A 26,819-nucleotide genomic window follows, 5' to 3' on the forward strand; every position below is an offset into this window, starting at 1 on the left:
CAGGGCCAGAGCTGCTGGAAGTTGCAGGGCAGAGGAGGCCCTGGCTCATACTTGGACCTCGGTCGTGTGGCTGGCCCAGGACTATCCATGCAGGGAGGCCTGCACCTCTGACAGTCGGTTACAGCTTGGGGTGCTCATCTTCTGTGCTTTGTGGTACATATCGGTGTCGCCGAAGTAGCGGGCCCGGTACAACAAGCCTTCCTCTGCAAAGCAATGGGGCAGGGTTAGGGCACACCCAGTACCTCCTGCAGCCGCCAGGGCCCCCGTCTGGTCTGGGACAGAGGGAAGGCTGGAATAGGCCCAGGAGCTGGGACAGAGGACCTTTAGGGAGGACCCTGAAGGAGGAAAGACTGGTCCCAACTTGGGGCAGGGACAGCGGCCCCTTTCTAGAGAGTGGGGGTGAGGCCGGCCAAGGTCAGAGCCCGTCCTGCTGGTCCGGCCTCCCCAAGGTCCACAGATAGAGCCGATGTCCAATCAGTGGGTGCTCCAATCTCTGTCGACACAGGTGCCTCTGGCAGCTGAACGACAGGCGGACTGCAGCGCCTTGCAGGACCGGGAGGGAGTCTCCAGGGGAACGGGGTGGAGCCTGGCTTTGGGCTGGGAGGCGGCTGGCACAGGGCAGTGCCAGGTGCGGGGCCCACAAATCACCGGGCGAGTCGGGCTCTCTCCTTCTCTGTTCTCGAGCTCCCTGTCCCCGACACACACTCACTTTGCTGCTTCTCCTTCCAGCAGTTGTTTCGGAGGTTGGCGATGTAATCGTCCTCCACGTTCCGCTCCACCGTCTTCAGGCTGGAGCCTGTGTACTCCTCAGAGAAGGTGTCCGCCACGTAGTAGACGACGTTCAGGTGGTCAGTGACGCGTCTGTGAACGTGGCCCACCGACCTGCCAGGAGTAACCGGGCACAAAGTGGGCACGGGCCGCAGGCCCAAGGCAGCTCTGGGGATGGCGAGGCCCCTGATGGGGGCACCCAGGCCACAGGAGTAGTTACCTCCCTCCCACACTAGCACAGGAACTTCACACCTCGAAGTGGGGTGTTCCTCCTGCACGAATGGCCCAGCCCACGGCCAGCCCTCCCCAGGCTCCCTGTTTACCCCCCGTGGACTTGGGGGACACTGTGGAGAAGCCCCTTTCTGAGAGGCCCCCGTCAGGAAAGCAGGAACCGGGAGTGAGTCTGGGCTCCCTCTCTGATGAGCTGTGTGACTTGAGCAACCTGTGCCGCCAATCCCTGCTGAGGGCCTGCCTGCCTAGCCGGGAGCTCCCAGTCTAGAGGCTTAGAAACAAAATGACAGGAAGGATTCAAAGAGCTGTATCTTTCCAGCTCCAACTGCAGGCTCACAGGCTGTGGGAAGAGCCTCAGTACAGACGAGTCGGTGCTCCGGGAGGACGCCCCTGCCTGCCCACTGCGCCTGTCAGTGCTCCGGCTGCAGAGGAAAGCCTGCCATCGGCCACAGGACAGTGCAGGCTGGTGTGGACCCAGTGGCCCGACTCTGCCCCCTGCTGGCCGAGAGGATGCTGCCAGGTTCCCAGCCAGGGCCACGCCGCTAGGTGGGAGCAGAGGGCTGCCACCAATAGAAGCTAAGTACCCGCTCTGCATCAGACACTGTCAGGTGCTAGAAATAAGCGAGGGGTGCTGACACCTTAAATGGTCAAATAAGTTGCCCAAGTTCACTACTGGCAGTTGGGACCATAAGTTTATTCAACAAATACTGCTGAGCATGTCTAACGAGCCCGGCATTTTATGTGTATTACTCATTTTATTTTCACATGCAGGCAGATGTTCCCATTTTACAGATAGGGAAACGAAGGCTGAAAGAAGTTACTTAACTTGTCCAGGGTCACACAACGGCTTAGTAGAGGAGCTGGAATTCAAAGCCACCCTTGCTCCGTCTGACTCTACAGCCCCCACCCTGAACCTCAGAGCAGAGATTCTGATCTCAAGGCCAGCAGATAAGATAGGGGGGGAGGGGGGGGAGTGGGGAGTCATGAAGCCTGTGGAATGATATGCAAAACTGTGTAGGTACAAGGTTCTAGGGCAGTGGTTCTCAACCTTCCTAATGCCGTGACCCTTTAATACAGTTCCTCATGTTGTGGTGACCCCCAATTTCATTGTTACAAATTGAACATAATTAAAGCATAGTGATTAATCACAAAAACAGTATGTAATTATCTGTGTGTTTTCCGATGGTCTTAGGCGACCCCAAAGGGATCGCGACCCACAGGTTGAGAACCATTCTAGGGTACGCTCTGCAGTTTTCACTGCATTTTCTTAGGGGACCCTGATCCTAAAAAGATCAAGAACTTCTGCTCAACAGGGAAAATGTATTTTCCTGAGCTAAGCCGCTTTCTGCTTTATGACCAAGAGCCTGCAGGAGGGGAAGGAAGGCCCAGTGGTGGCTGAAACTCCACCAAGTCCCCATCTGCCCCCGACCCGGCCTCCCCCGCAGCCACAGGTACTCACGGCCTTGGGCTCAGACTGTAGGGTGGACTGGAGACCATGAGCTGGCTGAGAGCCGACACGAGGATGAGGATGAGGATGGGCATCAGCTGGACAAATACCCCCAGTCCGCCCTGGAGGGAAGAGCCAATGGTCACCCAAGCCAGCCCTGGGTGGGGGTCCGGCATCCGCCACAACCACCACCAGCTCCCCCAGCTCAGTGGAGCCCAGGTGGCGGGAGGCAGTTACTACCAAACAGGCCATGACACCGCTCTCTCCCTCCCCCCATAACCCCCCCAATACAGAGGCCCCTCCACCTGCCACCTTCCCCAGATGAAAACAAAACAGCCACTGGTGTTAAAGACACTGGGGAAAGAAGGCCAAAAAGTGAGCAAAGTCGCCGCCTCCAGCAATGGGGGGCAGAGCTGGAGGGAGGCTTTCACGACACAGACCTTTTCGAATGTTAAACCTTACGGGTCTTTTACCAATTTACAAACTGCCAGTTAAAAAACTATAAAGAAAAGTAAAGTTCACTGTGTGACAATTTGTAATTTAAAAACTCTTCTGTATGTTAAATATACACAAAATTAAAGTTTAAAGATAAACAAACAAAAACATAAGGCCACACTGTCATAATCTTAAATGCTCCACAGCTGTGCACAGCTTTAATTTCAGTTGGCTAGCTGTTCTGTGGCATTCAAAGTGTGCTGGAAGCATTGTCTTGCTATAGCTTTTACATACATTTTTTCTCAGTGCTGAAAAGACAAGAGTCAGCACCAATATTGTTATCCTTGACAATTCTTCCATGAAGCTTAATTTTCCATTGCTTGGAAAATGTTGGCCTTATGAACAAATGAACGGCACAAAGGCTGTTCACACCCGAACTGCCTGTAGGTGTAAAACATTCTGCATTACATTCTCCGAATGAGGCCATCCAAGCCCCACTCCTCTGGGCAACGTGGAGTGTGGCTCCCTCTGGTGTCGCTCAGCGGAATGGCAAGGGAGGCCCAAGATGGCTCCTCCGCTGAGGCTGTGGGACCGCTGCCATCCAGAATAGACGGCTGAGTCCGTCACTGCCCCTCCAGGCCCCCCTCCCCTCCGCCCCCAGCCCCTTCCTCACTCACGTCACCCTGGTTCTCCCTGCGGTCCTGCCTCTGCTGGTAGTTATAGCGCATCCGGCCATTGCTGTAGACGTGGACGTTACCTGCGGTCAGAGGGGCTGAGTCAGGAGGGGGCTGCCGGGAAAGGCAGAGGCTGGCATCCGCTCTCCCGCCACCACCTGGTGAGGCCGGGCTGTGGGGAGGGGGGTGGGGGACTTACTGGATGGGAAGCCACCGCCAAAGAACATGTTGAAGAGGTCTTCCGGGGAGATGTCAGCCTCGAAGCCACGGTGGAAGTCCCCGTGCCCATGGCCATGGCGGGCCGCCTGGCTCTTGTCATCACCAAACTGGTCATACTGCTTCCTTTTCTCTGGGTTGCTAAGGACTGCATATGCTGTGCCAATGGCTGGAAAGGAGGCAGAGCGTCAGGCCTGGGGTGCTGGGGGTGTGGGTGACACACAGCCTACAGCTCCCTTCCTGCAGGCCTTCGAGGCTGCTGAGGAGGCAGGCGTCCTTGGGCCAGCGTGGGGGTGGCGGGCAGCGTGGGGAGTGGCGGGTAGCGTGGGGGGTGGCGGGCAGCGTGGGGGGTGGCGGGCAGCGTGGGGGTGGCGGGCAGGAACACCTCGCAGTGGATCTGGCAGCCTGGGGACTCACACTCAGGCTCCGCGCTTTCCACCGCATGATGAGAGTCCAACCTTTTCTACACGCCAGGCCCTTTGTGGGCATCATCCTAGCTACTCCTAACAGCAACCCATCTCCATTTTACCAGCGGGAAAACAGGCCAGAAAGGCACAGACTCTGATGTCGCAGAGCAGGAAGCAAGCCCCTGGGGTCTCGCTTCAAGTCCGCTCTCTGCTTTTATGAAAACCACCCCCTCTGTCCCCCTCCCCCATTCCTCTCCTGAGGTGCCCGTGGATGGATGGGGCCTTTCTTTGTGGAGGTCACAGTGCGACCTCAGGGCCAAGCAGATACATGATGCCCACTTGCAAACGGAAAGCCAGGGGGACGGCAGGGAAAGGCTTTAGGCGAGGAGCTCTCTCTTCCCTGGGGTCCAGGTCCCAGCTGCCGTTCCTCTGCCTGGCACTGGGGCCTCCAGCAGAGCTCCCCAGGTGGGGAGCCGGGGCTACAGAGAACCCCAGCTCGGGCCTCCTGAGTCTCTTGCTCCCTCTCTCACAGGAGTGAGTCAGAGCTGCACCTGCTTCAGAAGCTGGACCCCTGGGAACAAGGAGAACGCCGGCCTCCTCCCAAGGCCGGTGGGGCTGGGCCGCAGGCAGAGGTCAGGCTGCAGAAACACGAACCACAGCCGCCTTGCTTCCCTTCTCCCACTCGCTTTCCTCTGGGCTGACTGACAGGCAGCGGGGGTGACGCCTGCAGACCGTTCCATGCAGGACTGGCCCCAAGGAGCCACTGGGCCTCTTTCACCTCCGCCCCCTCCTCTAGCCCCAGGGAATGAGGCAGGGAGGCAGGAGGGTGGGATCGGAGCTCCAACAGGCCCTCTGGCTGGAGGTGGCTAGAGGACCTTCTCCCAGGAGGCAGCCCCTGAGCCGTAGGACTTGGGCCCAAGGCTGCCTCCTGGGAAAGTCCCTTATCCCTTCCAAGGATGAGACACAAACACCGAAGGGCCAGGACGCCAGGGCTGGCTTACCTTTGAAAGCTTCGGTGGCGCCAGGCGCGTGGTTCTTGTCTGGGTGGAACTTGAGGGCCAGTTTGCGGTAGGCCTTCTTCAGGTCCTCCTCCGAGGCCCCTCTGCTCACGCCCAGGATCTCATAGTAGTCTTTGCACTGCTTGACCCTGGGGGAGGGACACGGGTGTGGTGGGGGCTCCCCACGGGCCTGAGGCCATGAGGGGAGGTGGGCGCAGAGCAGCAGCCCGAGCACACAGCTCTGAGCAGGGTCTGGGCACACCCTGTCAGGCTGTGGGGTTAGGGAGCCCCAGGAAGCTCCGACTGGGATGGGGGTCTGGGCGGGGCCCAGAGAAACACCAAGAATATATTTAGGGCTTAAGAGGGGCTGCTGCTGTGTCTGCCAGACCAGGAACCACTTCCCTTTGCTAACAGCACCCTCCCTGCAGGGGACCTCATAAGGACTGCCAATCACCGGCCTCCACCCCAGGGCAAGTGTGCCCCAAGCATGGCCAGCTATCTCCTCTTCTCGCAATTTGAGTCTTGAATGGGCAACATAAAGGTCATGGCAGCCCTAGCTGGTTTGGCTCAGTGGATAGAGCTTCAGCCTGGGGACTGAAGGGTCCCTGGTTCGATTCCAGTCAAGGGCATGTACCTTGGTTGCAGGCTCATCCCCAGTAAGGGGTGCGCAGGAGGCAGCTGATCGATGCTTCTCTCTCATTGACGTTTCTAACTCTCTAACCCTCTCCCTTCCTCTCTGTAAAAAATCAATAAATATATTTAAAAAAAATAAAAATAAAAATAAAGGCCAGGGCAGGTCTGCTCACCCCATCTCAGGGCCCTGAAGAGACCCTGATTCTTGAACTTTTCCAGGCACTCCTAACTCCCCACAGTCAGTTTCTATTGCTACAACCAATAGGCTTGTCCGGTCAAAACCCTATTTGGCCAGAATAATGTAAATTTGGCGTGTTTTTACGACAAACTACAATCATGCTACGGCACCACAGGCTGAACCCAGCGCTGAAGCTTGCTGGTGTCTTCGCTAGCAGCCCAGACCGTGGGGACGGCCTCGGAGGTCCCAAGGCCAGCGAGAGGGTAGGCCGGGGGAGAAGAGAGCTTGGCTGGGCCGCTCGGCCTGGACGTGAGCTGCTCCGAGGGCCTGCCCCAGCCTTCGAGGATCACTGTCTCCTGTCTCCAGTCCACCCCACACAGGCTCTGGTCTGAAAGGGTCTTTGTTGGGGGTGGGCTGTGGGCTGGGGGAGAATCCTGGGGGGAGACCATGCCCCATCTCTGTCTGACAAACAGAGCTGTGTGAGGAGGCCAGACCCGCCTGGCCAGCAGCAGAGGAAGCCCGCGGTGTCAGCATTTCAGCCGCTGCTGTGGGCCGTCTGGGGGGAGGGGACAGTGGAGCTCGGATTCCCACACTGTACTCCAGGGCCTTGTGGGAATAAGGAGTGGGCCCGGTGAGCCTGGCCACTTGGACCCGCTCACCTTCAAGCCCGTCCCAGGGCCCACCCAGGCCACAGGCAGAGGTGGAGGACACACAGGGCGTGAGGCCTGCTCTAGACCTGAAACTTCCCACCCCCTCCAGCCCGCCTTGCCCGCCAGGCCAGCCTTCTACCTCTTCACAGCTGCCACTTGGTCCGCAGTGTAGCCCTTGGTGGGCTCGCCTCCTCCTCCAGCTTCACCGTTGGCCGAGGGGGCGTCAGACCCACTCGCTTTCCTGTGGGTCGCGTGGGTCGTGTCTGTGGGTTGGGGCTGGTCACCGGCAGACTGTGGTTTCTGGTTGAGGGACTCGATCAGGGCTGTGCAAGGCAAGGCCACCAATCAGGGCTCCTGCTCCCGCAAGGCCACATGTCACGGCTGCGGGGCCACCTGGCCCCGGGGGAGGCCAGGGCACCGCACACCCGCCTGCTCATTCTCCCAGCGGAGCCACTGGCTTCTTGCCTGACTTCACCCTGTGGGGGCCACTGCTCTCTTAGGATCCAGTCCTCAGGAGCCAGCAGGGTATATATAGGTCACTTTAAACTCAGCATAAAAACGAACTATTTTTTTCTTTTTTACTGTTCCCAAAAATAAACTATTAATACTTCAGATTTTTTAAATCCCAAAGTAGTGTGTTCAACAGCCATCTTCTGTTAAGAGCTGAGATGGCGAAGTGCTTTGCAATGGGGACCCCCCTGGAGGCCTGCGCTTAGCCCTGAGCAGGAGTGGGGGCACCGAGCGTGCCCAGGGGGCCAGGATAAACATCTGCTGTTTTTACATTTTCAAATGGCTGGCCATGTCAGAGCCTATAGAGGGCACAACTGTCTCCCTCAGACAGGGTTAAAGTTATTCACACTCAAGTCGGAAGTCCCCTGCGCCCATTTATTTCAGGCACAAAACCAGTTCTGAACCCCATCAGGCCCGGGGTACAGTGTCCTGGGAAACCAGGCATCGACCACTGCAGGGGCCCAGGGCACCTCTGTGCTGGGGAGGGACAGACCTTGCTGGGCTCAGGGCACTGTGCTATCAGCACCTGGGTCTCACCCAGGGGCCTGAGCAGGACACCAGGACTCAAGTGAACAGTGTGCCCTGAGCCACCGCTGTCTTAGTTGCAGCAAATTCACGATCTCACCGAGTCAGCAGCTGTGAAATCCATACACAGGAGCTGACAACCGGGCTTGCCCACAGGAGGGAGGTGCAGGGGCTCCCGTAGCAAACCCTGGGCGCGCACTCAGAGGAGCAATGGTGGTGAGTGCTCACTATGTCAGGCAGGACCGGACACCGTGCTCTACATGTATTAGCTCATTTAGTCTTCACAACGGCCTTAAAGGGAGGTCTTATTACCACCACCGCCATTATAAGGAGGGGCTGCATCTGATCAGCTTGCCCCTGGCTGCACAAGCTGGTAGGCAGCACTTGAACCCCAGGATGTCCAGCTCATGGGACCTTGCTCTTCACCATGCTGCTATCCCAGACCACAAATCGGGCAGGGGAGCCCCTTCCAGAAGAGAAGCGAAATCCAGGTTCTGCCCTGGCTGGTAGCTCAGTTGGTTAGAGCATCGTCCCCATATGCCAACATTGTGGTTCAATCCCCAGTCAGGGCACATACAAGAATCAACCAATGAATGCAAATAAGTGGAATAACAAATCACTCTCTCTCTCAAAACAATTAAAAAAAAAAGAAAGAAAGAAAGAAAGAAAGACAGACCCAGGTTTCAAACCTCAGCTCAGCTAAATCCTAACAGTGTGACCCTGGTCCATCTGCGGACCTTTCTGACTCTGTTTCCTCACAATGGGGTACGAGATGAAATGAGATCATGTGTGCAAGCACACAGCAGGGAGACTGATGGAGTAAAGTTCAAAATGAGTAGCTGCTAATATTATGACCTGGGCTGATGAGCGAGTTGGCCAGGAAGATGAGGGGGCCCGCGGTGGTGGGGACTGGGGGTCCCAAGGCGTAGGAAAGCAGCCTCAGCACTCAGCAGGCTTTGGACCAGACGTGACCATGATGTTTCAGGTTGTCCCAGATGCCAGGTCCACGCCAGGCACCGGGGGATGGCAGCGCAGAGAACCGACAGATGAAGAGATGCTGATCAAGACGGACGGAAGGCCCTGACCGGTTTGGCTCAGTGGATAGAACGTCGGCCTGTGGACTGAAGGGTCCCAGGTTTGATTCCAGTCAAGGGCATGTACCTTGGTTGTGGGGGAGGCAGCTGGTCGATGTTTCTCTCTCTTAGATGTTTCTAACTCTCTATCCCTCTCCCGTCCTCTCTGTAAAAAATCAATAAAATATATTTAAAAAAAAAAAAAAAAGATGGACGGAGGGAGGGAGCTTGGTTTGCTAGGGATATTTTTTTAGGGCTTTTAAAGAAGTTGCTTATTTCAATTTCTCTGGAAGCCCCCGTGGTCCAGGCTCATCAGCTAGGACCGTGGTCGGCAAACTGTGGCTTGTGAGCCACATGCGGCTCTTTGGCCCCTTGAGTGTGGCTCTTCCACCAAATACCACAAAATACCACGTGTGGGCACGCACATACAGTGCGATTGAAACTTCGTGGCCCATGCGCAGAAGTCGGTATTTTGTGGAAAAGCCACACTCAAGGGGCCAAAGAGCCGCATGTGGTTTGCGAGCTGCAGTTTGCCGACCAGTGAGCTAAGAGATGGGACTCTCTCTAGTACTTCGCAGGGAAGATTCTGGAAGCTTTTTGGGACAGTTACATGGAGTCAGCCACTCTATTCCCTATGCTGCAGAAAGAGAGCCCAAAGGGAAGCAGATGTGCTCTGGGTCAGACAGAAGGTTCCTACTTGAGTTGGGAATGGAAGATTCCTGGTGGCTGACAAGCAGGCCTCTCTGGTGCCTGGACACCCCCTCTCAGGCCCGTGGGGGTGACTGGCTCCTCCTGACTCACTGCTACACCCCTCACTGGCACAGTGCCGACCGGAGAAGGTCACAGGAGAGTAGAGCTGGAACAGCTGGATGTGAATCTGGAGTTAGACAGATATGGCTGGGTTCAAATCCCGACTCTGCCCCTTCCCAGTGAAGCAAGCAGACACTTAAAAAGAGGGGAGTTGGGAGAAGAAACAAAGCTGGGTGGAGGGGGGCAGCTGAGGTAGAGCTGGAAGCATTTCTATAGCTAAAGCCACCAGCGGTGGCCCCACCTCACCCCCAGGCTGGAGAGTCAGGCTGCCAGGTTCAAACCCGGCTCTGCCACTTGCTAGCAAGGTCATCTTGGACACATTAACTTAGCTTCCCCTCGTAAAGCTGCACCTCCCTCGAGAGTTAATAGAGTAAATGAGTAAATGCATTTAGAGAACTTTACCCAATTTCCAGCAAATAGTAAGTGTTACCTGTTACCTTTCTTCCCAGGCTCTATGGACCTGTAATGTTCAAAGTGCGCTGGGAAAGGGAGGCCGGAGTAGGGAGAGTCTGGGAGTGGGGCTAGGCAGGCAGGTTCTTTTGCTAATTACCATGTAGCCTCGTCAGGTTATCTATTTCCTCAGTGAAGACAGGATCTCCACCTTCACAGGGCTGCTCCGAGGGGTAAAAAGACTCAGTGAAATCAGGTGAGTGGAAGCGTTGAGCGCACAGTGAGGTTCATGAGGGCTGACCGACTTGAATGGCCAACCCCACCCTAGACCTCACCAGTATCAGAACATCTCTGTCCTAGACCCTGAGTGCCAGTATCTCTCGACAACAAGTCCTCCCCTGTCCCTGTGCGGCCTTCCCACCTTGGCCCTCCTGACTTAGCCTGGACCCAGAGCCAGCCATCTCATACGAGTTCAGGCAGCCTGAGCTGCAAGATCATTCAGGCCAACCCTTTCTTTGTATGCTGGGGAAACGGAGGCCTACAGATGTTCTCATCAGATCCCTGGTACCTTCTACCATGACTCCTAAGCCTCAGGCAAAGCCAATGTCCACAAGGGTGCCAGGCACCGAATAGAAAGTCCCAGAAAGGGACTGATGAGCTCCACTAGCCCTGCCCGGTGGCATCCCAGCTTAGGGCCTGGCTACTCTCCTCAGGCCGTGTCCAGCCCTTGGTGCCTCACCATCCCACTTCCTGCAGCACGGGCTCCAAGTCCCCTCATATCTTTTCTTTTTTTCTTCTAAATCATTACCTGAGGATATGCTTTTACTGATTTTAGAGAGAAAGGGAGAGGGAGAGAGAGAAACATCAATGGGTTGCGTTCTGCATATGCCCCAACTGAGAATCAAACCTACAACCTGGGTCCATGCCCTGACCGGGAATCAAACCCGAGACCCTTCGATGCATGGGGCGATGCTCCGACTAACTGAGCCACACCAGCCAGGGCCCCTCATGTCTTTTCACTGTGAGGTTCTTTGACCCTTCAAGGTTGCTCTGAGCCTCCTCACCCTAACAACCTCACCCTAACCCTTCCCTCTTTCTGTCCTCCCACTTCCCTTCCATGCTCTTGATCCTTCCCTTTCATTTCTCAACTTGTCCTTTTCCCATGTGGCCTCTGCAGCAGCTGGCAGGGCGGCTCACCACCTCCTTGGCACACTGCTCCATGGCTACCTGGCAGCTGCTCTCTCCTGGGACCGCCTCTTCCAGTGGCTGCTCCATCTCCCTCTATGGCTACGGGTGTGCCAGCAGCGACCTCCTCTACCTGTTCCACTTTCCCACATGGCTTCAGCCAGCACAACTCCCATACGCTCGGTCACACTGAGACCAGACTTTCAGCTAGAACCTCAAGCTCTCTCTCCTGAGCTCCAAGCTATAAGCTCCTTTGAACAGCCCACCAGCAACAATCCACCGGCACCTCAGACTCGGCCCATCTCTTCCCACCGTGTTCCTTGGCCGTGCCGTCTGTCCAGGCACACAGGCTGATTCTGAGCGCCCGTTTCTCCTTAGCACCCCTGTCTCACACCAGGCTTGGTGGCTTCCCCCAGGGACCTCCTCCTCCTCCAGACGGCATTTATCTCAGCCCTCAGAGCTTCTCACCTACTCAGTGCAACTCTCTCCCAACCAGTTTCTGCCTGGAGTCTCTCCTTCCTCTTACTGACACTTCACCCTGTTCTCTCTTAAGAGAAATACCTTTATCGTCTTCCTGCCATCTAAGCGTCAATGGTTTTTTCACTAACTACAGAGTGAATATCCCAGGCAGCGCAGGACAGGATCTACACAATCTGGCCCCATTCTATGTTCCAAACTTAATTCTCTCTACAATCAAATTACCACAGCCTCCAAATCTTGCTACACTCAATCTCTTCCTCCAACCCTTACAACTTCCAGCCCCATGTCTCCCAGTATGCCCTTCTCCAAGTCTCCTCCCCTCCTCCAAAGTACAGTTCAAACACTGAAGCCCTCAGCATCTGACACTGCTTAATTGTTGTTTAGTCACAATTATCGTTTTATGGCTCACCATATTATCTTTTCTGTAATCTGTCTCCCTCACTAGATCGTAAGCTCCTTGAGGCAAAGGATCATTTCTTACCAACCCTGCTAAACCACTTAGTACCAAGCAGAGGACTTTGCAAACAAAACAAAAATGTCAGCTGCACTGAATGAGCATCTGGAATAAGTTCAAACCTCACATAGCGAGTATGGACAATACTACCTATTGTATTTTTCTAGCCAAGCTTTCCCCATCCCAGGCCAAAATTAACCGCAGGTTCTTGTCAGCTCAGTGTGCAGGGCCAGGGAGGGCACAAGGTGATGTTTACAGAGAAGCGCGAGGCACACACTCTTTCCGGAATGTCAGAAATATTACAAATATGCAGCTGGTGACTCTTCTGCCTGAGCAAATTCAGGGCCAGAGCCCCAGGAAGGACAGCCACCAGAGCCCCGAACTAGCCCAGGAGGCCTGCCGGCAGGAAGCTCTCCACCAGCTATGTTACCCTCCACTCTTGGCTGCCCGCTCCTGAGCCCCCAGAGGCTCCCGAGTCAGAGTTCCGAGAGCTGGGGGGCCCTACCCCACCCTGCTCTCCTCTCAGGCAGTGTGATTTACTTCCTGGGGCTCCTCCAGCGGGCAATCTCAGGAGTCCTGGCAAACGGGGCAAAAGATCAACATGCAGAGTCAGGAGGCAGGAAAATGCAGGCATCCCAGGCCGCCTCTCTGCTGGTGCTCCCTTCTCAATTTCATGACGTGGGCAAGACGATTAGGAGGCTGGCTGCTGCTCGCCAGGTTCATTTTATTTCTTCAGCAAATATTTATAGGGTCCCAGAACTCCCCAATTCCTAGCTGTGTGATACCGGAGAAGCCCCTTACTTCTGAGATGTGCCTTCCTCTATAGGACAAAGATCATCTTTGCTCTGCCTCCCCATAGGTCAAGCTCAAGTGCGAAAATGCATTCCAGAAGAGCTTCCTCAACGGAAAAGCTCCATGGGTATTACTGTTATTCTTATTACCTGTGCCAACCCTTTATTTTTCAAGGTTAAGTAAACCCAAGCTCAGAAAAAGCACATGGTCGCAGTCAGGATGAGACTGAGCACCTGTTACATGCCAGACGGTTGACTAAGTGGTAGCTGCAGGCGCGGATCTCTAAGAGACTGCCTCTTTCTCTCTTCCACCTTGCGTTAGGAAAACTGCTTAGAAGACGTAGGTCAGAGAAAACAGAGGGTTCCCGGGTACCGCGACATGCTGAGGAGTTGAGACAATTCCCGCCCCCCTGGTTTGGAAGGCGTCATTCAGTCCAGGCTCTACAGCAGGACAGCCTGGTGCCGCCCGGCCGCCCATGCGGCAGCCACAGATGGACTCTTGGAGGCGAGGGTGCGAGGGTGCGAGGGTGCGAGGGTGCGAGGGTGCGAGGGTGGGGTGGCAGGGGCCGGCGTCTGCGACGCGACAGTCCGCCCGGGATGTCACCAGCGAGCGAAGAGGCTCCCGGAGCGAGTGAGAAGCCGGTCTCGGGGCAGACCGTCCAGGCGCCCGAGGTGGGCGGAGGGGTAGGGGCGGAGAAGGAGGCTCTTAGTTCTGGGAAGGTGTCCCCGGCATCCCACCGGAAACGTGCGAGAGAGCGAGGATATGAAGACGCCTTCGCGGGCACACGAAGGTCGGAAGTCCTCTGTCCCTCTCTAGAACCCAGTCTCTCTGTCGGAGTAGTTATGTTTATTAAACTATAATGTTTCCCAGGCCGGCACCTGGCCCTGGGCCACCGAATGGCCCCTTGGGAAAAGTAGTTCCATTTCGACCTCAGACAAGTCCCCTTCGCCCCGTCTGCCAGCGACTCTCATTCTTGGGAACTCAGCATTTCAGAGGGTGCGGCGAGCACCCGGAAAGCTCAGGTCGCCGGTCGCCCCCGTCAGCAGGTGTGCAACATCCCAGAGAGGCGTGGGGTCGAAAGACTACACCTCCCAGCAGCCACCGCGCGCCCCAGTGCGCAGGCGTAGCCGCGCCTCGCCACCCCTCCCCCTCCTCCAACTGCTCCCGTCGGTCCGTTCCCGTATTCCCCCCATTAGTCCTAATGTCCCCTCCGTCTCGCCGGCACCACACTCACCGCGAACGCGCGGCGTCGGGTACAGCCGCTGTGCCTTCTCCAGGAAGCGGAGCGCCCGGTCGGGCTGGTTGCTCTGGATGGCCTTGAGGGCGATGCTAATACAGCGCTCGGCTTCATCCTTGTTGGATTCCATGGCGGAACCAGAGCGCGGAACCGGGGAGGGGGAGGCCGGGCGAGCGAAGGGCTGCGCCAGCTGCCGGCGCGTCGCTGGGCAGGCGGGCGCAGGGTGATGACATAGGCCCGCCGCCCCTCCTTTTCCGAGGGGCGAGCGAGGGCGGAAGCGCGGCGGTGCGCGCTCGGAGAGGGCGGCCTTGAGGGGCGGGTTCCGGGTGCACGCCCGCGTTTCCGGGGCCGGAGGGTCAGAGTCAGGGTCTCACAGTTGAGTGTGCCGGTGCGTGCTCGGTAGTAGCTGTGCGTCTGAGACGAAGCTGATTTAGTTACTCATTCGGCAGGTGTTCATTGAGAACCCACTGCGGGCCATGGCGGGCGTGCCGTGGTGGACAAAGCCAAGCCCCTGCCCTCATGGAGCTTACGTTCCAGTGTGTGTAGGGGGCGGGGAGCCGTCCCGTAAATACATACATTCAGGTAGAGACGAACGCTGTGAAGGAAAAGAAAGGGATAGAGAGTAGAAGGTGCTGTTTTAAATGGCCTGATAAGAGACATTGTTTCTCCCAGAAGCTTTGATTGATTTATTTATTATTTATTTATCTATTTGGTGGCAGCTTACACTTCCTGGTGGCATAACGTTATCTCTGGGGGTACCCCCCACATCACGTTGAGGCTAATGGCTGCCCGGGGGCGGATAGGATGGTGGAGCAATGGAAGTACATTGGGATGGTCAGAGGTCCTACAGAAAAGCTGAGGATGCTTTTGGAGGAGTTGAGACTTAGCCAGGTACAGCAATGACTCACATTCACAAAGTCAAGCTGAAGCCTCCATTTCCTGGGCCACCAAGGCAAGATGGGTGTCAAGAGATTGCCACCACGCCAACTTGTCACTAGCCTTAGAGACGTTAGAACTAAAATGAAAATAAATAAACAAATAAAATGCAATCAGTGGCCCCATGGAAGAAATAATGTGTGAAGTTAGTCACTGACAGCTATTGATTATGTAGCAGAATATTGGAAATAGATCAGCAGCCCATCAGCAGGAGGCAGGGTCACATTATAGTACCATTTATGGAGTACCGTGCTTTATAGAGATGGATGAAGAACTTCCTCTATGCACTGTAAGGAAAACATCTCCAAGTGACATTCAATTTAAAAAAGAATAAAAGCAAGCTGCAATAGTACACCTTCAATGTAAGTAGGGAGAAGAATAATATTCATATTCATATGCTGGAAGCCGGTCCGCCCTTGCTGCTTGACGCAGTCGCTGCAGGGAAGAAACATCTGCACAGCTTATCTTTCAAGGGACCTGGCGTATATAACGTATGTTTGCTCCCCCTCTTAAGTGCTATGTGTTTTAACCAGGACCACCTCCCCAAGAAAGGTTGTTTCCCCAGGTTAGGGGTTAACAGGACTAAGGAAGAGAACAAATCAGTAAATCCCCCTAGTGTTACAGAAACACTGTGTACTACTTATGAAGAAATTGGACTAAGACTGTTGGCAATAAATTTGGGACTTGGTGGGCCCGCACCCCAGGGGTCTGCCCACCAGGGAAAGCACCAAAGCCTATACCCCTGGAGACCCACTGACACGGGGCAGTCCCAGGGAAGGCAAGCAGCGAGGCTGGGAGGACATAACCTTTACTGGGTAGGAGAATCTCCTTCAGTCACTTCCTTGTAGCTTATCAGTAGAGCAGTGACCTTGGAATAGCCCTTGTAATGGAACACAGAGATTAACCTAGACAAGATTAAAATCAACAGAACTAGATAGAGACAGGATTTTGGGCTAAGGTCTGATAAGAAACAAGGAATTGTAGAACATGACCCAAAACATACCATGATGTAATTATAGAGGCATGCTTATGGGATCAAATAGTATAAATATAGATGTAATAGGACAATAAAGAGAGAACCCAACCATGATGATCACCTGAATGCAGCCTCTGTCCACACCTTTGGGAACCCCTGGACCTGCTGGGGTTGGACCCCAACATTCATACTATGTTTATAAAAAACAACTCTGGAAGAATACACAAGAAACTAAAAGTAGTGGTTAGCTGGTAAGGATAGGTAAGGAATCAGGTGGAAAGAATAAGGAGTAGGCTTTTTTCTGTAAACATGTTTATGTTACTCTGATTTTATTTCAACAATATTACTTTTTTGGGGTAGGCAGAAGGCTCCCTAAAGATGTCCACATCCTGCCGAAACCGGTTTGGCTCAGTGGATAGAGCGTCGGCCTGCGGACTGAAAGGTCCCAGGTTCGATTCCGGTCAGGGGCATGTACCTGGGTTGCGGGCATATCCCCAATAGGAGATGTGCAGGAGGCAGCTGATCGATGTTTCTCTCTCATCGATGTTTCTAACTCTCTCTATCTCTCTCCCTTCCTCTCTGTAAAAAATCAATAAAATATATTTAAAAAAAAAAAAAAAAAAAAAATGTCCACATCCTAAACCTTGGGTCATGTGACTGTGCTGTATTATATAACAAAGGGAAATCTGTAGATATCATTAAAGTCACAGACTTTAAAAATGAAGAGAGCCCTGGCCAGTTTGGCTAAGTGGATAGGGCATTGTCGTTGGCCCACCGACTGAAGGGTCACTGTTTTTTGTTGTTGTTTGTTTTTTAAAATCAGAAGCTTTGTTTTAAATGGAAAGTTGAATTCTGGAGAGAAAGTAGGTATTCCAGATGTGACTACCTGGAGGAAGGGTGGTCCAGGCAAAAGGAAGCGCAAATGCAAAGGCTCTGAATCAGGAACTTGACTTGGTAGTTATAGGACCAACAAGGAGGATGCCCTATGGGGGGGGGGGTGGTGGTGCTGGATTTCACTCTAGAGTGGAATTCAGGTCTGTCAGGCTTTCATGCCTACCATTCCAGTGAAAGCAGTTACCAATGACCCACATTGCCAAATCCATTGCTGGTTTCTCAGTCCTTATATTGTTTGGCCTCTCAAGCAGGATTTGGTAAGAGGCACTAGAGGTGAGAGTTAGGAGGCTACTATAATTAATCTAGGTGAAAATTAATGGTAACTTGGGTAGAGCGATGGCGGAGGTGGTGAGAAGTCAAATTATGGATATATTTTGTAGACACAAAATGGTTTTGCTCATGGATTGGAGGTGGGATATGAGGGAAAGAAAGGAGTTGGGATGATTCCAAGATTTTTAGCCTGAATAAGTGGAAGAACAGAGTTTCCATTTACCAAAACGGAGGGAAGACTGAGTGAGAGCAGCACCCTCGTAGGGAGACTATTACATGTTTGATTAATTTGTGGTGTCTTTTAGAATCAAGTGAAGATATAGAGTTGCCCATAGGGGAGAAGGTGGCTGGAAATATAATTTTGGGAATTATCAGTGTATATAAAATGGTATTTAAAGCGATGGGACTAAATGCACCAAGGAAGCGAGTGTAGGTAGAGAGGAGTAGAAGTCTGGTTACTGAATCCTGCCACACCCACTGTTTAGGGGTCTAGAAGAAGAGAATCCAGGAAAGGAGAATGAAGAAGCAGCTCTGACAGCTAAGAAAATTAGTTATTTCAGAAGCTAAGTGAAATAAATGTTTCCAGAGGGAGGGAGGGGGTGGAAGTTTTGCAAACCATACAGAGAGGCCAAGCAATATGAGGGCTCAGAACTGACCAATGGATTTGACAGTGTGGAGGTCAGTGCAGCTGTTGTGCTTTCACATCTTTGTCTTTCTCTCTCTCTGTCTCTCCCTCTCCCTTCCTCTCTAAAAATCAGTAGACAATCTCCCTAGCTGGTATGGCTCGGTTGGGTGTCATCCCGTGCACTCCAAGGTTGCTGGTTCAATCCCCGGTGGGGGCATGTGGGAGACAGCCAATCACTGTTTTGCTCTCATATCATTGTTTCTCCCTCTCTCTTCCTCTCTCTCTAAAGATCAATAAAAACTTAAAAAAGACACCTATTAAAAAAACCTTATGGGAATGGATTCAAGAGAGGGAGGGAGAAATGGCTTGGTAGTGGAGAGGAATGTGGGCAAGTTTTGTTTTCTTTTTTTTAAAGTGAGAGATAGTACTGTGTGATAGAACTTATTTGCGTGGGAAAGGAATTTTGGTAATGCAGCAAAGAAAGGAGACAATTACAGGAGTAGACAGAAGAGGTGGGATCCAGGGCACAAGTGAGGGGTTGGTCTTATATAGCTTCATAAACAACTCTATGATTTTTCAGGAGGGAAGAGTGTGTGGCTAGGTACGTGCAGGCCAGCTGGTAAGTTTGGAAGTGGGAACATGAGGAAATTCTTTTCAGGTAACTTTTATTTTCTCAGTGTAATAAGAAGCAAGGCCATGGCCTCCTTGGCTATACATGCTATTCCTTGGAAATTTCTTTACCTCCAGCCTTCCTTTCTGTTCCCTTCCCAATGCAAACTCATGACTCCACGCTTGCCCAATACAGTGTCCTGGTGGTGAAGACATCTGCCCCTCATTACCAGGAGAGCCTTACACTTAGAGAAAGTTAAACTCTTCAAAAATTGATAGGTCCTTAATGAATAAACACTGGGATTCATTTCAGAGAGCCTCTCTGAAGTTTGTTGACTTAGGATTGCAACGTTCATTTTTCTCTTTCCTGCTGTTGATGTAAGAAATGTCCAAAACTGTAGAGGATTTTAAAAAAATATTATTTTAATTGATTTTAGAGAGAAAGGGAGAGAGAGATAGAAACATCAATGATGAGAGAGAATCATTGATCAGTTGCCTCCTGTACGCCCCCTACTGGGGATCCAGCCTGCAACCAATGCATGTGCCCTTGACCAGAATCAAACCCAGGACCTTTCAGTCCCCAGGCGGACACTCTGTCCACTGAGCTAAACCTGCTAGGGCTGTAGAGGGTTTTTATGAGGTTATTTGAGCCAAACTGGTAACACTGCCAGGAGGCAAGATCTCAAATGCTCTGGAGAATGGTAGCTTTGCAGTTTCTTTTATGCATTTGAAATTAAGGAGAGAACATAAGGAAGACTTTATGATGGTGGGAGAAAGCAACAGGAATTGGATTACAGGATAGTTAAGATTTGTGCTCTCTTGAGGGTGATTAACTTCCTAGAGGTCTGAAAAAGGCAATTTATTTATTTTTATTTTAGAGAGGGAAGGAGGGAGAAAGAGAAACGTCGATGGCTGCTGAAAAAGAGGTATTTTATTTCTTTTTATTTAATATATATTTATTGATTTTAGAGAGGAAGAAAGAGGGAGAGAGAGATAGAAACATCAATAATGAGAGAGCATCATTGATCGGCTGCCTTCTACACACCCCACACTGGGGATTGAGCCCACAACCCGGGCATGTGCCGTGACCAGGAATCAAACCATGACCTCCTGGTTCCCAGGCCAATGCTCAACCACTGAGCCACACCGGCTGGGCATAAAGAGGTATTTTAAAAGTGTGTAAACCTAGGTGCACAAAACAATGGACAGGGCTTTCTTACAGCAAATAGAATCTTTTATTATGGAAGTTTGAGGCCTGAGGTGTGACTACCTATCATGACCTGCTTAGTTAGGAATTTACGATGAGACCCTCTGAGAGGTTCTTCAGGTAGACTTATTGCAGGGACCCCTTTTTGTCCACCCAGCTACGTATCATGAGTTTGCCGCCTCCATTTTCTGACGATTGAGGCCCCTCTTCCCTGGCTGACGACAGGTACTTGACTTTGTGAAGAAGGCACTCATGTAAAGGAGGCCTGGAATTCCGTTGTGTTAAGGAATTGGACTGTGATTGCCCAGCTACTGGCTGGAGAGCCCTCCTTTTTTTTTCCCTCAGTGCATGTAAATAACAAAATCTGAATTAAATCTCGAATCTGGCGTGAGTCACTTGACTTGGTTGGTAGGGTCTGGAGCACCAGGATCTGTAGAGGTGGGATGAGTGTGTGTGTGTGTGTGTGTGGTAGGACCTCTTTATGCCTGTTTTTTCTTCCATCCTCTCTGCTGCTAAGCGGGGTCTCTGAACTATTTCCATTCAGAAAGGCTTTGTTGTTTCAGAAGGGATTAGAAAGCTGGTCTGACCTCAATTTATAACTCACTACAATTTTTTTTTTATCCTCATGTAAGGTTTATTGATTTTAGAGAGAGAAGGGGGAGAGAAAAAAGAGAGAGAGAGAGACACACAGACAGACAAGACATCCCATACACTCCCTGACCTAACCAGGCATCGAACCCACAACCTAGGTATGTGCCCTGGCCAGAATAAAATCCACAACCTTTTGGTGTACTGGACGACACTCCAACCAACTGAGCCACCTGGCCAGGCGAGATGTCTTGATTTTAACCTAAGGAAAAACTTGGAAACTTCTAATTTGACTAGCTGGAGTCATGGTATCTGTGGGAGGATGAGGCTCAAAAAGAGACAAAATCCTTAATTGCCCCCACAGGTACCCAGGAGAAGTCCCTGGGAAAATGAATCTTCAAATGAAACAGCATCTCCTCATTTGCTCCTAGAGCTGCAGCCACTCTTGTATTAGGTGACGACTAGCCTCCGGTTTCTCTCTTCTGGAGACACCGAGAATTCACAGTCCGACCTCAACATGCTTTAATCTGCTATAGTGCCTTCCCCGTCTCTACTGAGACATTTCACCCACCCCCCGTCTGTCTGCCAGCCCTCCTTACTTATCTTTCCCGTCTGTCCAAGTCCAACTTGTTCTTCAGGGCTCAGCTTGAACTCTTACCTTCCCTGTGATGAGGTAGAATCCATCCAATAGTCTGTTCTGAAAGCCAGGCCCTGTGCAGAGCTTTAGGGATTCAGAGATGCACCACCAAGGACAGACCCTGACATCAGGGAGCTCACAGTCTAGTAAGGGAGAGACATTGAGAGGATTAGAGCACAGGTGGTGAGCACCACAGTGGGACTGTGTGTAACCAGAGGAGGCTCAGAAGAGAGAGTTGCTAGTTGTGCCTGTAGGACTATGAAAGCTCGCGGGATTTGACATCTGGGCCAGGGTCTGAGTCTGAGAAAGGGCCTCCTCCTGCACGACCTCTCCCTGCTTTGCTTTCCCCATAGCACTTAAGCCTGGCTCCCCACGGACACCCATCTTCGCTGCCCTGCACAGTGGGCACAACTGTCTCCAGCTAAACCGAAGTGGAGAGCTTGCCTTCATGCTCCCGTGGCCCGAGCACAGGCCCTGCTACCTAATATGGACTCAATACCTATTTGTTAAATGAATCCCAGGGACAGGTTTCTCCCCAAAAACCATCAGGAGTTGCCCTGGGCTAGCCCAGGGGTAAATTCCTTTCTAAAGCTTTGGAAGAATCACCAAGACCATGGAGTATCGCCCACCACTTGTCTTTTGCTCCCTGGCTCCCCAGTGTCCCTTGTTGCCTCCAAATGTGACCCACCAAGGCCTTCCTTTTAGAGAGCTCCAGGCTCCAAAATCTCTCCCTGAAGAAACTACCCTTATTGATGAAACTATGTTAAACAATGGGATACTCTGCAGCCGTGGGAATGGTGGGAGGCTTTCCGATGTATGCCTTTTTATGTAAGCTTGATTTTGGAACCAATGTGAATGTTTACCTATTAAAAACACACACCTAGTGGACAAGGAACCCGGAAGACTGGTGACCCTTGAAGCCCTGGCAAAGGTCAGAGCTATGTACCCACTGTTTCGTGGAGACAATGGTAGCTGAAGCAACTTCCCCACCAAATAGTCATGTAAATCCTTACTGATAAGATGGTCTGCCTGTTACTGAATCTTGCCTGCTTAAGGGCTAAGGGTGTATCCCAAACTGAATAAAGGAGTGGCAAGGTGGCCCCCCAATTTCCAAATTATAAAAAAACAAACAAAAAACAACAACAAAAAAACCCCACACTTAAATCTCACAATGAAGATAAAAATTCACCCAAGAGTGTGAATAACTGATAGGTAATTCAGTTTTCAGTTTGAGCTTCAATAAATTATTGACTGAACACATGAATATTTCCCCATAGCATCTTTGAATCTTCGTTTTAGTCCTTTGCTCTCTTTTTCTCCCTAGAGAAGGACCTCCGGACACCTTGGGAGGACCAGAAGCTAGAGACTGGAGAGATAAGGGCACAGGTACTTGCAGCCCTTCTACCAAACGTGTCCATCTCACGGAGATCCCACCATGTACGGGTTCTTTGACTCAAAGTCCTTTCACTTTGATGGTCTCTGTTCTCGGCTTCCCTTGGGGAAGAGATGGAGCTGGTATTAGTATTTTACAGTTGGGAAACTGACTCAGACTTCATGTGTCATGATTAGTTGGCCTTGAAATTGGGAGAACCCAAGTTTTCAGGAAATTTCCAAACCATATCTTCACCCTAAACCCGCTTCCTGGGTTCAGATTCTTATATCTACCTACTCGTTGGTTCCACCAGGATGTCTCTTAGGCACCTCAACATGTCAAAAAATGGCCTCATCATCCTCCACCCAAACATGGTTCACTCAGCTTGCCAATTCACTAAGAGCACTACATGCATCCAGTTACCTACACAGAAATCAGGGTTTCATCCTTAATTATTCCCAGTCCCTTATCATTCTTCAATTTATATGCCCCCATCCCTACCCCTAAGCCTGACCTAAACATCTCCCAAATCTGTTACCGACTCTCCAACTCTGCAGCCATCCCTTAACCCAGGCTTCTAGCATCTCTTAACTAATTATTATAGTCTCCAACCTTGATCCCACTTCACTGCAGGCCAAGTCTTCATTCCAAAATGCAATTATGTCACCTTCCTGCTTAAAATCTTTTAGTGGCTCCTAATTACCATTAAGATAAAAATCCAAACTCTTAATTGGGGCTTACAGGAACTGGTTCTCTGTTTTGTTTTTCTCCTTTAGATAAAGCCATCTGGGTCTGGTATATTATTCGTATAAATAGATTGTAAACTCATTCCATTTATTATAGTTATAGTCTATTCAGATTTTTTATTTTTTCCTGTGTCTGGTTGGCAAATTATATTTTCTAGGAAACTATCTATTTCAAATTTATTGGCATAAATTGTTGCCAATATTATTTTATTTTATTTTTTAAAATATGTCTTATTAATTTTTTACAGAGAGGAAAGGAGAGAGATAGAGAGTTAGAAACATCAATGGGAGAGAAACATCAATCAGCTGCCTCCTGCACACACCCCCACTAGGGATGTGCCCGCAACCCAGGTACATGCCCCTGACCGGAATCCAACCTGGGACCCTTCAGGCCGTAGGCCGACGCTCTATCCACTGAGCCAAACCTGTTAGGGCATGGACTGAATGTTCTTGAGCATCTCCAGGAAAGCCTGCGGGGATGGTGCCTCCACATTCTGGAAGGTGTTCTGGACTCTGCTGTACAGGAAGAAGTGTTTCGCCTTTGGCCAGATGAACCCGAAGTGGTTCTCATCGAACAGGATGAAGACTCCAGGGAAGCTCTTGCGGTGGGATGAGCCAATTATGGCAAGAGTGTCCGCGCCATAGAAACACATCCTGCAGGTTTGGGGGTAGTTCTGGACTCTTGAGCGCACGTCCACAGGCAGAACAAACGGGACAGGCTGCTCCTCCGAAGCTGCAGCCCCGGACTCCCCGACGCTGGGCTGGGCAGGGCTCTGCCAGCCATGGCCCTCGCTTTCCTCAGTCCCGTTTTCCTGCTGCTGCTGCTGCTGCTGCTGCTGCTGCTCCCGGATCACCTGCTCGTCAATCTCCTGGACCACCTGGGAGAGCTCGTTGAAGTTGCGGAAGATCCCGCCATCTGGCAGCTGGATGCGGCGGAGCTTGAGGTGGATCTCTAATGTCTTCTTGGAGACTCCCGTGATCGCGGTGACCCGGGCATACTTCCCATGGAAGCTGAGCACGGCAATCTTTAGGCCAAAGTCATCTAAGTAGTATTGGAAGAGGCCTGGCCCGATGAGGTCGGCCGGGTGGCTGGGCGGGAGGTAGAGGCGGCGGTAGGTCAGGAAGTCATACCGCTGTCTGTCCTCCCCCATCAGCACCCGCACCCGTTCATCCCTAAGGCTTGCTGTTAAATCCTTTCGGTGGTATGTCTGGTTGCAATGGGTGGTGAACCTGTCCTTCTGAATCAGCACCTGGCGGTTGTGGGGCCTGCTGTGGAGGCCTTCCATGCACTCCGCCGCGGCTGATTTCCTCTCCGTCAGGCGAATTCTGAACAGGGGCTTGACATGTACGGGGCCACCCACGTGGGTGTGAAAGGAAGGCCTGTATTTCCAACCAGTAATGCATAAGCCGTCCACCACAACATTCACTAGTGTTCTATAGCTACGATCTAGCTGCCACAATCCCAAAATGTGTCTGTATGGGAACAGCTTCGTATAGACTTCTCGATAAGACATACCGATCATCTCCAGGTTCTGCAAGTTTTCATGAACGCCAAACTCCTCGCGGCAGCGCCGTCTCCAGATGCTGTCGATGTGCAGGATGCGGTGGAATTTGGTGCAGGCCTCAGCCAGGCTGGGCAGGTCGGTGGCGGGAACCCAGGTGAAGATCTCCACCAGCATCTCCACCGGCAGGTCCTGCAGCGAGCAGTGCGGGAGCGGCGGGGGCCGCGTGGGGCTCGCGATTCCTCCACTCCCCGCACAGCACCGCGCTGCCGCGTCCCCCTCGACGTGCTTTTCTGCCGGGGCCGGCTTGCCATCTGCCGCTGCCGTCTCAGCTGGGCGCTGGCGCTTCTGAGGACACCTACATCCCCGCGAAGAGCCCACACCGCAGAGGCAAGCGCACTCCTCCATGCCTCCACAGGTAACAGCCACAACAGCCGGGGCCTGTGCACCTCAGCCAGGCTTTAAGCTGGCTCGTCCCGGCCACGCCCCCAGGGCCTAGCCACGCCCCCTCAGGGAGGAGCCAATTGTAGGACTTTATTTTTTTTAAAATTAAATCTTTATTGTTCAGATTATTACAGTTGTTCCTCTCCCCCCCTCATAGCTCCCCTCCACCCAGTTCCCCTCCCACCCGCCGCCCTCACCACCCCACCACTGTCCTCATTCATAGATTCACGATTTTTGTCCAGTCTCTTCCCACATCCCCCACACCCCTTTTCCCCCCAAGAATAGTCAGTCCACTCCCTTTCTATGGCCCTGATTCTATTATAATCACCAGTTTATTCTGATCATCAGATTATTTATTCACTTGATTTTTAAATTCACTTGTTGATGGATGTGTATTTGTTGTTCATAATTTGTATCTTTACCTTTTTCTTCTTCTTCCTCTTCTTAAAGGATACCTTTCAGCATTTCATATAATACTGGTTTGGTGGTGATGAACCCCTTTAGCTTTTTCTTATCTGTGAAGCTCTTTATCTGACCTTCAATTCTGAATGATAGCTTTGCTGGATAAAGTAATCTTGGTTGTAGGTTCTTGGAATTCATCACTTTGAATATTTCTTGCCACTCCCTTCTGGCCTGCAAAGTTTCTGTTGAGAAATCAGCTGACAGTCGTATGGGTGTACTCCCTTGTAGGTAACTGATTTTCTTTCTCTTGCTGCTTTTAAGATCCTCTCTTTGTCTTTTGCTCTTGGCATTTTAATTATGATGTGTCTTGGTGTGGTCCTCTTTGGATTCCTTTTGTTTGGGGTTCTCTGCGCTGCCTGGACTTGTAGGTCTATTTCTTTGACCAGGTAGGGGAAGTTTTCTGTCATTATTTCATCAAATAGGTTTTCAATATCTTGCTCTCTCTCTTCTTCTGGCACCCCTATAATTCGGATGTTGGTATGCTTGAAGCTGTCCTAGAGGCTCCTTACACTATCTTCGTATTTTTGGATTCTTTTTTCATTTTGCTTTTCCGGTTGGGTGTTTTTTGCTTCTTCGTATTTCAAATCTTTGACTTGATTCTTGCGGTCCTCTGGTCTGCTGTTGGGAGTCTGTATAATATTCTTTATTTCAGTCAGTGTATGCTTAATTTCTAGTTGGTCCTTTATCACAACATCGAGGGTCTCACTAGATTTCTTGAGGGTCTCATTAAGTTTATCAGTGGTTTCTAGAAAGTTCTTGAAAAACCTTAAAAGTGTGGTTTTGAACTCGATATCCAGTAGTTTGCTTTCCTCCATTTCTGTCATTTGTGTCCTGTTTCTTTGTCTCGGCATTTTTTATGCTTCGCTGTGTTGATAGAGTGGCTTTCTGTGCTAAGTGTCCTATAGGGCCCAGTGGCTCAGCCTCCCCAATTACCTGAGGTAGACACTCTTGGTGCACCCCCTTGTGGGGTTTGTGCACATTCTTGTTGTAGTTAATCCTTGATTGTTGTAGGTAACACTGGGAGGATTTGACCTCCAGGCCAATTGGCTGTGAGAATCAGCTGTGTCTACAGTGGGAGAACTTCTGTGCTGGAGACACCCTTATGGGGCAAGACTTGCTTCAGTGGGGGTTTGGTGCTCACTGAGTCTGCCCCCTGAGTGTGTCCCTTATGGATCTGAGGAGTTGTAATTTGATGGTCCCACTCTGACCACTGGGTACACTGGCTCTTGGATCTAAGGAGGTGCTAATCTAGCCTCTGCCTGAGGCTACCCAGCAGAAGCCAGCTGTAAAGCAATGCAAGTTGCCCTGGGCCATTGGGGCAGCTGCAGTTTGTTAAGTAATTTTCAGATTACAAAGGGCCGGGCCTTTCATATGCAAAAGCCTCTGTGCACGGCTTGGGCGGGGCGGGATTCCAGGGGATCAACAGGGCAGGCGGGCGGAGGGTTCAAGTGCATGTGT

At 51.8% G+C, this 26,819-nt stretch overlaps 2 protein-coding genes across 8 annotated transcripts in view; both read right to left on the bottom strand.

Annotated features, from left to right (window-relative positions):
* DNAJB12 (DnaJ heat shock protein family (Hsp40) member B12) overlaps positions 1-14,328 on the bottom strand; it is a 32,355-nt gene extending 18,027 nt beyond the window's left edge. For 3 of the 7 annotated variants that reach the window (XR_004972224.1, XR_004972223.1, XM_036337027.1), the window contains exons 1-8: positions 14,091-14,324; positions 6,777-6,960; positions 5,180-5,325; positions 3,755-3,940; positions 3,559-3,638; positions 2,459-2,568; positions 710-882; positions 52-203 (exon numbers count right to left, since the gene is read on the bottom strand). Coding sequence is in view for 4 of the 7 variants with exons in the window: in XM_036337027.1 (XP_036192920.1) it covers positions 82-203; positions 710-882; positions 2,459-2,568; positions 3,559-3,638; positions 3,755-3,940; positions 5,180-5,325; positions 6,777-6,960; positions 14,091-14,223 (1,134 nt within the window). In the remaining 3 variants the exon portion in view is untranslated. Of the gene's footprint in view, positions 1-51; positions 204-709; positions 883-2,458; positions 2,569-3,558; positions 3,639-3,754; positions 3,941-5,179; positions 5,326-6,776; positions 6,961-14,090 lie in introns of all 7 variants that reach the window. The other 4 variants (XR_004972222.1, XM_036337028.1, XM_036337029.1 and 1 more) reach the window with 4 other exon arrangements.
* An 8,937-nt stretch (positions 14,329-23,265) lies between these two features.
* LOC118670130 (F-box only protein 31-like) lies at positions 23,266-25,034 on the bottom strand. Its single transcript, XM_036337030.1, has one exon. The coding sequence runs from the start codon at positions 24,861-24,863 to the stop codon at positions 23,382-23,384; it is 1,482 nt and encodes a 493-aa protein (XP_036192923.1). The 5' UTR covers positions 24,864-25,034; the 3' UTR covers positions 23,266-23,381.
* Between the last annotated feature and the right edge of the window lie 1,785 nt (positions 25,035-26,819).

Source organism: Myotis myotis, unplaced genomic scaffold (assembly GCF_014108235.1).
Source record: "Myotis myotis isolate mMyoMyo1 unplaced genomic scaffold, mMyoMyo1.p scaffold_m19_p_15, whole genome shotgun sequence".
NCBI classification, from domain to species: Eukaryota; Metazoa; Chordata; class Mammalia; order Chiroptera; family Vespertilionidae; genus Myotis; species Myotis myotis.

Coding starts and splice junctions, on each gene's coding strand:
- LOC118670130 (XM_036337030.1), bottom strand. CDS start 24,863: ATGGAGGAGTGCGCTTGCCTCTGCGGTGTGGGCTCTTCGCGGGGATGT.